General features: G+C 36.3%; 1 protein-coding gene across 8 annotated transcripts in view; it reads left to right on the top strand.

Annotated features, from left to right (window-relative positions):
• RAP1GDS1 (Rap1 GTPase-GDP dissociation stimulator 1) overlaps positions 1 to 12,188 on the top strand; it is a 156,642-nt gene extending 144,454 nt beyond the window's left edge. For 7 of the 8 annotated variants that reach the window (XM_035004472.1, XM_035004470.1, XM_035004469.1 and 4 more), the window contains 3 exons: positions 2,218 to 2,344; positions 6,285 to 6,413; positions 10,345 to 12,188. In XM_035004472.1, the coding sequence (XP_034860363.1) occupies positions 2,218 to 2,344; positions 6,285 to 6,413; positions 10,345 to 10,472 (384 nt within the window). In that variant the 3' untranslated portion in view covers positions 10,473 to 12,188. Of the gene's footprint in view, positions 1 to 2,217; positions 2,345 to 6,284; positions 6,414 to 10,344 lie in introns of those variants that run through there. The other variant, XM_035004477.1, reaches the window with a different exon arrangement.
• Positions 12,189 to 12,929: the final 741 nt, after the last annotated feature.

The following is a 12,929-nucleotide window of genomic DNA, read 5'->3' as shown; positions in this document are numbered from 1 at the left end:
ACTAGAGAGGATACCTAGCTGATGGAATTTTCTGTGAGGATAAGAATATGCTAATATCTGTAAGCTACCCCCCAGTATAATGTCCAGTGTGCAGTTGTTGCTCCATAGAGGGTAACTATCAATATTATTCGCTTTTGTCAGTATAACACAAGAGCAATGCTCCATTTGTCTTTTGTCTTCCATTCTGTCAGGCAAGGCAACCTCATAGAGGACCTATTCAATAAACATTTATTGAGGTAGGAGGAGAAAGGGCAGGCATTTTAAAAAGCACTACTACAATATATGGTCAAAAAAGTGAGATGGAGGGGCTCCTGGGTGGCTCAGTCAGTTAAGCATCTGACTCTTGATTTTGGCACAGGCCACGATCTCAGGGTTGTGAGATCAAGCCCCGTGTCGGACTCTGCAATCTGCATGGAGTCTGCTTGAGATTCTTTCTCTCCCTAACCCACTGCTTGTGCACTCTCTAAAATAAAAAATATAAATTAAATAAAGAAAATGAATAGAATAAAATAATAAAAAAGAGATGGTAAAGGAGCTATGCTTGAACTTACAGGGAGCTGCTCACTTCTGATACGCAGTTTCCTTCTTCATTCATTACCTGCCCCTCCTTCTACTACAGTGGACTCTCCAGGGTGAATCACAAAATAAAGGATGAAATGCTGGTCCAAGAACCTTCATTAGGTGACTGCATATGTATCTATGAACCTCTTGTGGTCTTCTTTACTCAATAAGCTCCTTTGTGATTTTTATAAAATTCTTTACTAATTTTAAGTTTCAAATAAAGTGCCCACCAAGTAAATTGGGAGGCTTTTTGTTAGAAAAGCCTTTTAAAAGACGGTTTCTCACTTACTAAAAGAGGGTAATGGTAAAAGGCTAGTTAGAATACAACCACCATAAAAACTCAGTACTAGGACTCCATAATTTAGAATGTTTGATCTTTAAATGCATTTGGGCTCAAAGCAAAGATACTATCTATAAATAGTTTTCTGAAGAATTTATATGAGGTAAAAGCATAAAGGAAACCCCTTTTCAAATATTTTAGCAAATTAATTTGAAAAATATTTATAATTACAGTTAGTTTTATACTGTCAAAGCTAAAGCAGACAGGCTACTCAATATCCAGCACTTAAATTACTAAAGGTAGTGAGAACAAAGAAAATTACTTTAAAAAATTCTATAATTGAGACTTTCTACTAAATCACATTTAATCCAAGAGTTTTTAGGAAACAAAACTGAGATAAAAACAAAAATGAAGGGGCACCTGGGTGGCTCAGTCATTAAGCATCTGCCTTCGGCTCAGGTCATGATCTCAGTTCCCGGGATCGAGCCCCACATAAGTCTCCCTGCTTGGCGGGGAACCTGCTTCTCCCTCTCTCACTCACCTTGCTTGTGTTCCTTCTCTTGCTGTGTCTCTCTCTGTCAAATAAAATCTTAAAAAAAAAAAAAAATGAATACTAGAAATAAATGTGGCATTTTAAAAAATCTAACTTTTGCCATATATTCTTATATGTGCTTTTCATGTAATAACTTTGTAATCATCACAAAAACCTATAATAACACATTATCCCAGCATTAAAGATAAGGTCACTGAGATGCAGAGAGTTTCAATAGTTTGCTTAGTCAATGTTGGCACTGGGTTTTATTCAATCTGGAACCCACTGTCTCCTCTGCCATTGAAGAGGACAGAGCTGCAGGTCCCATGAGAAATGAGGGAGACAATTTTAAGTTCCTCTCAAGTCCCTTGACATGTAATCCAGTTTTGTCAGATCCAACAAAGGGGTAAAAGCTTAAAAAAAAAAAAACTTTACCTGATCATCTGGAAAACAACTACCTGGTGCTGTAATAATAATTTGAAAAGAAGAACTTTTTTGTTGTTGTTGTTGTTACAAATCTTTCTCTTTTTTTGATCCTGTGGTAAGTCAACATTTGGGGCAATCACACTTATTGTTTTGACTGGTTGCTTCTGGGACTCTCTATTCCTTGCTATGAACTGCAGTGGTCTTTTTCACTTAGGTAATTTAAGTTGTCATTTTTTGATGAATTTATTTGAAGCTAAAAGCTTTTTCCTTTTCTTCTGTGAATAAAAAAATTATGGTTAAATGTAATGATTCATACAGGACACTCAGAAAACCAGTCAATTTAACAATGAATTGACTGACTATAATGCAGTCTCTTTATGTTTAAAATTAAAGTTTATAACTCTGATATTTATTGCAGGATGTAATTAAAACCATTGTACAGAGTGGTGGCATCAAGCATCTAGTTACCATGGCAACTAGTGAACATGTAATAATGCAGAATGAAGCCCTTGTTGCTTTGGCACTAATAGCAGCTTTAGAGCTGGGTAAGTACCCCAGTGTCAAACTTACTTTCTCCTATTTTTATCGTGGATGAAATGAAGCACAGGAGTGGAATAGAAATCAACAAAACCTTGACTAGAAGCTCTCTAGTCAAGGTTTTCTGAGTGTCCTTGACCACCACGGTCAAGATACTCCCTCATTTCTCATTTTGCCAGCATGTGTCTGCACCTATAGCTAAGTATAGAAGAAATCACATTCTGTGGATTGCCACCTCAGCTTTTGCTTTTGGTAACATTTTTAGGTCAATGCTTAACTCCTTTTAGAGTTTGAGTCTTAAATGTTATTTCAAGTTAGAGGCACTTAGTAAACACAGAAAATAATTTCATCAGGCCTCACAGAGAAGTGAAACTATATTTAGAAGACAGCAGCAAGTTTAGTCTGCTGCCCTTCCAGTGACCCAGACCTTGTCTTCTGTCTCTATTACTGACTCTCTCTCTTGCTTATCTCCTTCTATCACCATGGCTTCTGGTGCCCTCTAGTATTGCCTTCATTCTAAATTCTCACCTTCTGTGTGTTTTACATTCAAAATTCCCCAAAAGCAGAGTTCAGTAATTCAGTTGGTGTCTTTCTAGCATATAGTATCCCTGTTGGTCAGAATTCTTCTTGAGAAGCTAGTTCATAGTCATCTAGCTTATGGATAGTAACCTTTGTCCCAGGAACCAATCAGTCACACAGCCTGTGGTTAAGGCCTGAGACTGCCTTACACAGAGGAGGACTATAGACTTAGTAGGTCTGTCCTGTCCAGTTCAAAGCCATTTAGGTAAACACTGTTAACTGATGACTTCTTAATTCCCACTGATGATTTAGGTCCATAATTCTCACACAGCAGCAAGTGGACCCACAACCCCTATACCAGGAAGCCAAAAGATAAACATATAAACATGGTATATCTTTCTCTAGTGTCACATTTACTCAGATTTTAGGTATGAAAGATTTGAATTTTTGTCTTACAGCGTTTTGAATTTTAAAGATAAAAGACTCCAAAAAAATGTATGCTTATTCTCAGCGACTTTGGCCTATAGTTAGAAATGCTTTGGAAGTCAGTTCAGGTCCCAGATTAGCCATGACTTCACACATGGTTTGCGTAGAGTCAGCCTAGAAGTCCAGCCATCATGGGGGGTCAGATAGGGGGAGTTATGATAAAGGGGTGGGAGTCAGTGAGGACACTGAATACCAAACTGGGTTCATGGGCTGATTTTAAGTGGCTTAAAGTGATGGGGCAGTTTCAGAATATGTTTGATGACCCAGCCTGGGATGAATCTGGTTTTGTGCCAGTATCTTCCAAACAAGCTGTAATTTCTCAGCTTCCTGATAGCTAAACATTTGCCTCAGTGTGGTCACCTCACCATACAACTATATAAAATGCGATACCTACATTTTTTTTTATTGTTTCCTAGTGTTTCCTAGGCTCCTTGGGCTTAAGATATAAAAATAAGCCCATACTATCTTTTTAATACATAACACATTTTGAAAACCATATTTTTCCAGTCTTGTTTTCTTTTTTCTTTTTTTTTTTTTTAAAGACCCTATCTATTTATTTGAGAGAGAGAGAGAATGAGAGACAGAGAGCCCGAGAGGGAAGAGGGCAGAGGGGGAAGCAGACCCCCCGCCGAGCAGGGAGCCCGATGCGGGACCCGATCCCGGGACTCCAGGATCATGACCTGAGCCAAAGGCAGTCGCTCAACCAACTGAGCCACCCAGGCACCCCCAGTCTTGTTTTCTTATACACTGTTTGATATTAAGGAATTACAAATTTTTTGTATGATAATAGTATTAAAGCAACATTTTTAAGTCTTTTTTTTTTTTTTTAGATAATTGTATATTCACATGCCGTTGTAAAAAATAATACAGAGATCCCTTGTATATATTACCCAGTTTCTCCCAGTGGTAACATTTTTCAAAACTATAAATATTTCAGCTATTGATACAACTTACCAGTCTTATTCAGATTTCCCTAGTTTTACTTGTTTTCATTTGTGTGTATGTTAAGTTCTATATAGTTTTAGGACATGTAGGTTTGTGTATCGACCACCACGGTCAAGATACTAAATAGTTTAACACCACAGGGATCCCTCCATTTATCACCACACTAGTCACCTATCTCCTTCTCCTACCCCTTACCTTGTTTCTCATCCCTGGAAACCACTAATCTGCCCTTCATTTCTAAAATGTTATATATATGGAATCATATAGTATGTGACCTTTTGGGATTGGCTTCCTTAATTCAGCATAATTTCCTAAAGAGATCTGATTTGTTTTGCGTGTCAATTGTTTTTTTATTGCTGAATAGTGTTCCATGGTTTGTACATACCACAGTTTGTTTGACCATTCCTGTCAAAAAACATCTGGGCTTATTCCACTTTGGGGCTTTTAAAAATAAATAAATGCGATAAATATTCATGCGTAGGTTTTTATGTGAGCATAAATTTTCATTTCTTTGGATAAATGCCTAGGAGTGCAGTTGCTAGGTTGTATGGTAACTATATGTTTAATTTTTAAAGAAACTGTCAAACTGTTTTCCAGAATGGCTATACCATTTTACATTCCCACCAGCACTGTATGAGTGCTCTAGTTTTCTCCGCATTTTCACCAAATATTTGGTATTGTCACTATTTTTTATTTTAGCCACCCTGATAGCTGTATAGGGATATCTCATTATGGTTTTTTTTCCATTTTTCTAATGGTAAGCATATGAAAAGATGTTCATCATTATTTGCCATCTGTATATATTCTTTGGTGAAATACCTACGGATAATTTTTGCTCATTTTCTAATTTTTTAACTATTGAGTTGAAAATTCGTTATTCTAGAAGTTTTATAGTTTTACATTTTACACTTAAGTCTGTAATCCACTTTAAGATCTGTATAAAGTGTGTGGTTTAGGTCAACTTTCTTTTTTTTTTTTGCCTGTGGAGGTCTAATTGCCAGTACTGTTTGTTGAAGAGGCTATCTTTTCCTCCACTGAATTGATTCTGTACCTTTGTCAAAAATCATTTGAACATATATGTGTGGGTCTGTTTCTGGGGTTCTCTATTCAATTCTCTCTCTACCAGTACCACACTCTTGATAACTGTGCTATACAGTGAACTTTAACATCGGGTAGAAGAATTCTTTCCACTTTATTTCTTTTTTATCAAGATTATTTACCTGTTCTAGGGCCTGTGCTTTCCATATAAATTTTAGTATAAACTTACAGATTTTCTACAGAAAGTCCTCTGGGATTTTGATAGGAATTGCCTTACAAGTTTTCATCTCTTAAAGATATATACTGAGAGGTGCGTGGGTGGCTCAGTTGTTAAGCGTCTGCCTTCGGCTCAGGTCATGATCCCAGGGTCCTGAGATCGAGTTCCGCATCGGACTCCTTGCTGAGCGGGGAGTCCATTTCTCTCTCTCCCTCTGCCCCTGCTTGTGTCCCCTCTCTCACTGTGTCTCTCTCTGTTGAATAAATAAATAAAATCTTAAAAAAAAAAAAAAAAGATACATACTGAAATACATATGGAAGAAACTGTCATTTTTAGGATTTGCTCCAAAATAATTTGGGATGAATAGGTGAATGAAACTATAGAGATAGATGAAACAAGATTGGCCATAATTTTTTAAGATAATAGTAAATAGTGTATCATTATATAATCTTTTCTGCTTTTGTATATGTTTAACCTTTTCCATAATAAGGATTTTTAAATTGCCTCATATCAAAAGGAATATTTTAATACTAAATTTTAAGCTTAAACTACAATATCTGCTGAAATTTAACTCTTCTTTAACAAGGTCTGAATTTAATATTCTATTTGTAGGTCATCGTTATTTATCAGTCCCTTTTTCAGGGTTTTATATGATCAGTTTTTAGAAAAGGAATCCGTGTTTAGCCACATTTCACCAGGTTCATAAACAGTGGACAAAACTGATACTTTGTTTCATATTTTAGGCACTGCCGAGAAAGATCTAGAAAGTGCTAAACTTGTACAGATTTTACACAGACTGCTAGCAGATGAAAGAAGTGCTCCTGAAATCAAATATAATTCCATGGTCCTGATTTGTGCTCTCATGGGATCTGGTAAGCATTTCTTCTAAAATTTGAGGTCTATCAACATGGTTGACATTAAATATAGAAAACAATGTTAAAAAATTAATAACTAAGTTTCATCAGCTCTAAAATATTTTATATAAAGAACAAGTTCTGATTTTGTGTATCATGATATTAGCTAAGGAATTTGTTCAAGAAATCATTGGCATATTTTGGCATATATTCCATGGATACTGAAAAGAATGTGTATTCTACAGTTACTGAGTGAAGTGTTCTTGAAATGTCACTTAGATCCTTTTGGTTGTTGGTAATGGAATTGAGTTTGCTATATTCTTAGCAAATAGAATATATTGATAGTCTAATTGTTTTGTCAGTTGTTGAGACAGGGATACTGAAGTCTCCAGTAATAATGGTGGATTTGTCTGTTTCTCCTTTTAGTTCTGTAAGTTTTTGCTTCACATATTTTGCAGCTCTTTTGGTAGATATATACACCTTTTGGATTGCTATTGTCTTCCTGGTGGATTGACTTTTCTATCATTATGTTCCTCTCTGGTCTGGTAACTTTTTTTCCTCTGAGGTCTACTTTATCTGATATTAATATAGTTGCTTCTACTTTCTTTTGAATAACATTCATGGGATCTTTTCCCACCCTTTTAATCTCAATCTGCTTTATCATTATACTTGGAGTATAGAGAGCACCTTGTTAGGTCATGTGCTTTAATCCACTCTGTCAGTCTCTTTTAATTGGTATATTTAGACCATTTACATCTAATGTAGGACTGATGTTATGGCTTAAGTCTGCAGTTTCCTTTTTTATTTTGTTTCTCGTTCCTGACTTGTTACTGATTGCTTGAGCAGTTATTCCCATTACCCTCCCTCATTTATAATGATCTCAGATATTTCCTCTATATACATTTAGAACCACATTAGACATTGTTACAATTTTTGTTTTCAACCATCTAACATAATTCAGAAAACTCGAGAGAAGGAAAGTCTGTCGTATTTATCTACACCTTTGCTATATGGGTTCTTCCTTCCTGATGTTCCAAGATTCCTTTTTTTAAACATTCCCTTTCTGTTTAGAGAACTTACTTTTAGCCACTCTTTTGGGTTAGGTCTGCTAGTGACAAATTGTTTTCTGTTATTTTAGAATATCTTGGTTTCCCCTTCATTTGTGAAAAATGTTTCTCTGGGTATAGAATTTTGGGTTGACGGTTCTTTTTCTTTCAACATTTGAAAAATGTGCCATTTTCTTCTGGCTTCCATGGTTTCTTAAGAGAAATCCAGTCTTCCAATTCTTTTTTTCCCCTCTTGGTAAGGTGTCACTTCAAGATTTTTTTTGGTCTTTAATTTTCAAGCTTGACTGTGATGTGTCATGGCATGCATTTCTTTGGGTTCATCCTGTTTCAAGTTTGCTCACCTTCTTGAGTAGGTAGGCTTATGTCTTCTGCTAAATTTGGAAAGTTTTTGTAACCATATTTCTTTAGGTACTTTTTCAGCCCCACCTTATTTCTCCTCTCAGGTCTCTAATGGCAGGAATGTGAGATCTTTAGTTATATCCTACAGGGTCCTGAGGTTTTGTTCATTTTTTTCCAGACTATCTCCTCTCTTGTTCAAATTGGGTAATTTCTATTGTCCCATCTTAAAGTTCACTGATTTCTTGTCCCCTCCATTCTGCTGTTGAGCTTATCCACTAACTATAGTTTTGAGTTCTAAAATTCCCATTTGCTACTTCTTTATGTCTTCTGTTTCCTGGCTGAGACTGTTATTGAGGTATTTTTTAATGTAAAATATACATAAAATTTACCATTATAACCATTTTTAAATGTACAGTTCAATGGCAGAGTAGTACATTCACACTGCTGTACAACCATCACCACCCTTTTTTTCCCCCAAACTGAAACTCAGTACTCTTTAAAAAGAGTATATATCCATGAAATATATGCCAAAATTTGCCAATCACCCATCCCTCCAGCTTTTGGCAGCCACCATTCTATCTTCTGTCTCTCTGAATTTGACTACTTTAGGTACCTCATATAAGTGGAATCATACAATATTCTTTTTTGTGTGGCTTATTTCACTTACCATAAGGTCTCCAGGGCTCATCCAACTAGTAGTGGGTGTCAGAATTTCATTCCTTCTTAAGGCTGAATAATGCCCCATTGTATGTATATATATATATCACATTTTGTTTATCCATTCATCCATCAGTGGACATTTGGGTTATTGTCACCTTTGGGCTATTGTAAATAATGCCACTGTGAAAATATGGATGCACAGGTATTTTTTCAGGTCCTGCTTTTAGTCATTTTGGGAATATACATAGAAGTGGAATTGCTGGATCATACAGTAATGGCTACATTTAATTTTTTGAGGAATCACCATACTATTTTCCACAGTAGCTACACCATATTACATTCCTACCAGTAATGCACATGGGTTCCAATTTCTCTACATCCTAACATTTTCTTTTTCTATAGTAGCCATCCTGATGGGTATGAAGTGGTATCTTACTATGCTTTTGATTTGCATTTCCCTAATGATTAGTGATGTAGGGGATCTCTTCATGTGTTCATTGCCCACTTGTATATCTTCTTTGGGGAATGTCTATTCTAAAGTCCTTTGCCCATTTTTTAATCGAGTTATTTTGTGGAGTTGAAAGGGTTCCTTATATTTTGGGGATATTAATCCCTTGTTGGATATATGATTTACATATATTTTCTCCCATTCTGTGGGCTGCCTTTTCAATCTATTGATAGTAATCTTTGGTACACAAAAGTTTCTAATTTTGATAAAGTCCAATATATCTGTTTTTCCTTGTGTTACCTATGTTTTTGATGCATATCCAAGATATAATTGCTAAATCCAATGTCAGAGTTTTTCCTTTATATTTTAAGAGTCTTATAGTTTTAGCTCTTAAATGTAATTTTTGTACATAAGCGCTTATGGCTCTCCCGTTTTACCAGCACCATTTGTTGAAAAAACTGTCCTTATTGAATGTCAAAACTATTTTGACTGTATATATGAGGGTTTATTTCTGGGCTCTCTGTTTTAGTCTGTTGATCTATAGATCTGTCTTTATTTCAGCACCACACTGTTTTGATTATTACAGCTTTAGAGTAGCTTTTGAAATTGGAAAGTATGAGCCCTCCAACTTTGTTCTTTTTTGAGATTGTTTTGACTGTTCAGAGTCTCTTGAGATTCCAACTGAATTTTAGGATGCAGTTTTCTGTTTCTACTAAAAACATTTCTAGTTTTAGACCTCACAGTCTTATTAAAGTAAATATATCAGTTTGAGGAATGTTGATTGCATTAAACTTATTAGACGTCAGTCTTCTCATATAGCAGTCTCCAAGACTTAAGAGCCTGGGATTTTCCTGTAATTGAGGTTAAAGAGAGCAAGAAAGCCAGAAAGAGGAAGATCAGATATCTAAAAGGGAAGCCTATTGTCACAGAAATTTGTTGAAGGGATATGAAGTATAACCTGTTTGTTTCATTTGCCACAAAATTAATTTGAAACAGAGCTAAGTTTTTTTGTAAGTCATTGGACTTCGTATTTGAACTGATGATAGATAGGGCCAAGGGGTATATAACTGAAACTTGAGATCATACAATGAGCTGTGTTCCATTATAACTCATTACTCTAATCAAACAGACTGTAGAACTTGACATTTATCTGTATATAAATATGGCAAGTAAAGTTCCTCTGATTTATTAGGGATATAACACATCTCTAACGAAGACATTTCTAGGCTACTGGTGTGTGTCCAACACTTGTCTTTACGAGTGTCTTAGCATTTCTAGGCTGCTACAGTTTTTCCAGAATTGTTCCTAGTTTTATAACTTGGTATCATCCAGATAAACATTTTAGGTATATGTACTGGATAGATTGTATATTAAGATTAGAACAATCAGAACAGTAGCATATTTGTTATCTTGGTTTTTTTTTTTTGTCTTCCAGAATCTCTACACAAGGAAGTACAGGATTTGGCCTTTCTAGATGTTGTATCCAAACTTCGCAGTCATGAGAACAAAAGTGTTGCCCAACAGGCCTCTCTCACAGAGCAGAGACTTACTGTGGACAGCTGAGAACAGCCCCTCCCTGATACATGGCATTATCCCACCTCTGATTTCCCCTTTGTCCTCCATCCAGCTGCCTCTTCTGCTTCATTTTCTTCCATATCACTTGTGCATGCGTGTAATGTTCCAGTACCAATTGAAGAACTGCTGTAGGTACCTGCCCAATAAGATTTCTAAACCCATAGTTAGTGTGAACATGAATTTGTCAAAAACAAGTCTCCACCCATAACTGTTCTCTTGTATTCCTGTTGCTTGAGCTACATTAAGTAGAATGTGCATGTTGTAGTCCTATGATGATGTAAACTTGGTACTACATAATGACTTGCTCCTCACATTTGGTAAACTGCGTAATTAATAATGTACTGGTAGATTAGAAACAAACAAGAATGCAGCAGGATCTGTCTAGCTTATTAAAGATGGAACTGAATAGTAAAAATAGCTCCATTTTTTGGTGCTTGGGAAGCACAGTGACCAAAAAACTGTATGGCTGCTCATTCATTAGTCTTACCTACTAATGTCAAACCCGTGGTACCTAGAGTTAAATAAAATCCAATGCTCTCACTCTTTACCCTATGGTTTCTCCTTCTTCCTAACTATGTAGACTCCTGAAACTGCCAGAAACTTGGCAAGACTTCCCTGAGGCTTTTTAATTTCATATTTAATTGGCTGTCATCATTGAAACCTAACATTGAAATCATTTGTACTTTTCAGCATGAAACTAAGGGGTTGAAGAATCTGTGTTACACTAAGTAACATCTTTTTTGGCCTATATTTCAGAATCTATGTACATTTTGACATCAGCATTGTCTAACACTTGTCTTTAAAAGTTCACCTGGCATTTGTTTTCAACTGAGGAAATTGAGTATAGCTCATTGGAGGGTGGGGTTCTTGGGTTTTTTGGTTTTTTTGGCTATTTTTCATCATTCAGCTTGAAAGCAAGAAGTTTCCTCTGTCATAGTCCTTTTAAATCTTATATTAGAACTAGCAGGACATAGAAAAAAAGATTAAGAAGTTTGTCTATACTAAAGAAAGGAAGCAGGTTATAAAAGCCATAGTAGCCTGTCCAGTTCATTCTGCAGATGGCCTCATACCAGTAGCTGTTTAGAGTTTCCCACCTCCACTTGCCACAGAGAACTGCAATAGATCTTAAAGCTACCAGAAAAAGGTGATGACGCCAAGACTCCAGAGATGAGAAGACTCTGTTGGCGAAATATAGTGTACTCTTCACTGCCACTACGACCACCAAATGGGTTTTTAGAACTTTGAAACACAATCTTTGTAAATTAATCAGAAGATCCCTGTAACCTACGTATCTTGTCCCCATGCACAAGTTTGACAAATACTGGCTGAAAGGTATGATGGGCTCCAATATGGAAGGACTGCAGGACAGTAGAATGGGCTGCCCGGGGTGACAGCTCTTTCCTCTTCAATGGGAGATGCTGCACATATCTGTGGGGTGATTGAAGTTGGACTTTTGACTCTGAAACAGCTATAATTCAAGAAAATTAAAACCTCAGTGGAGGTAAAAAAAAAAAAAAAAAAAAACTTTGTTCCCTTTGATGTCCAGGAAAGAGACTATTATTGTGAGTGCTTATGCTACACTTACTGTAAGAATGATCTTGTTTATTGTCTTCTTCTGGGCTGGATAGTGGACTGTATTTTATTATAGGTTTTGAAAAACATCTGTAATGTTGAATAGGCTGTCCATATTAATAACTAAATAAATAGTATATCAAACTGTAATGGTTTGTTTGTATATTTTACTTCTAATTCCAGCTCCTAGAACAATGATTGCTCATTGTTGGTGCTCAGTAAGTATTTGATGAATTCCCACTTATATAAACTTTTAGACTCCCTAAACTAATCCTAGATAGATTGAAAGAGAAATGAGATTTAGATATTTGTCTGATTTCAGAGAAATTTTTTTTTTTTATGGGATTGGTCCCTATTGAAAAATCATCACACAGAAAACCTCAGAACGGAGGTATCCAAAAATTAGAGATTTCAGAGAAGGCATCATCCGGGCCAGCTACCAGCAATCAATTGATATGCTAGGAATTCCCATTTCCAACAAAACAAAGTACATTTCTAATCACCACTTTTTCTGCAGAGAGACCAGAAGGCTATGCCCTTATGATGACAGATGTCCACCAAACTAGGTGATTTCCTGCTCTGCCATGGCAGGAGGTGGGAGTCTACAGACAATACTACTTGAACTGAGTTCTGGAGGCCACCTTTAAATTAGTTTGCTACCCACTAAGAATGCTTTCTGAGGGAGAGAATGGGAGGAACTGTACAGCATAGCTTTTATTATCACTATGTGTCAGGATTAGAACATAGCTGAAAAGCAAAAAGGCCAAGAATTAGAAGGAAGATGTCTCAGTGAAAGGCACTAAAATGTCTTCCCTCCCTTCTGGGAAAGAAGCCCATTCACTCCTTGGGATCTTGCTAACCAGCCCGCAGACT

The sequence above is a fragment of the Mirounga leonina genome, unplaced genomic scaffold, assembly GCF_011800145.1.
Source record: "Mirounga leonina isolate KUSES-001 unplaced genomic scaffold, KU_Mleo_1.0 Mir_129, whole genome shotgun sequence".
Classification (NCBI taxonomy): domain Eukaryota; kingdom Metazoa; phylum Chordata; class Mammalia; order Carnivora; family Phocidae; genus Mirounga; species Mirounga leonina.
Note: the sequence above shows the minus strand (reverse complement) of the source record. Positions and strands in the feature narration are given on the sequence as shown.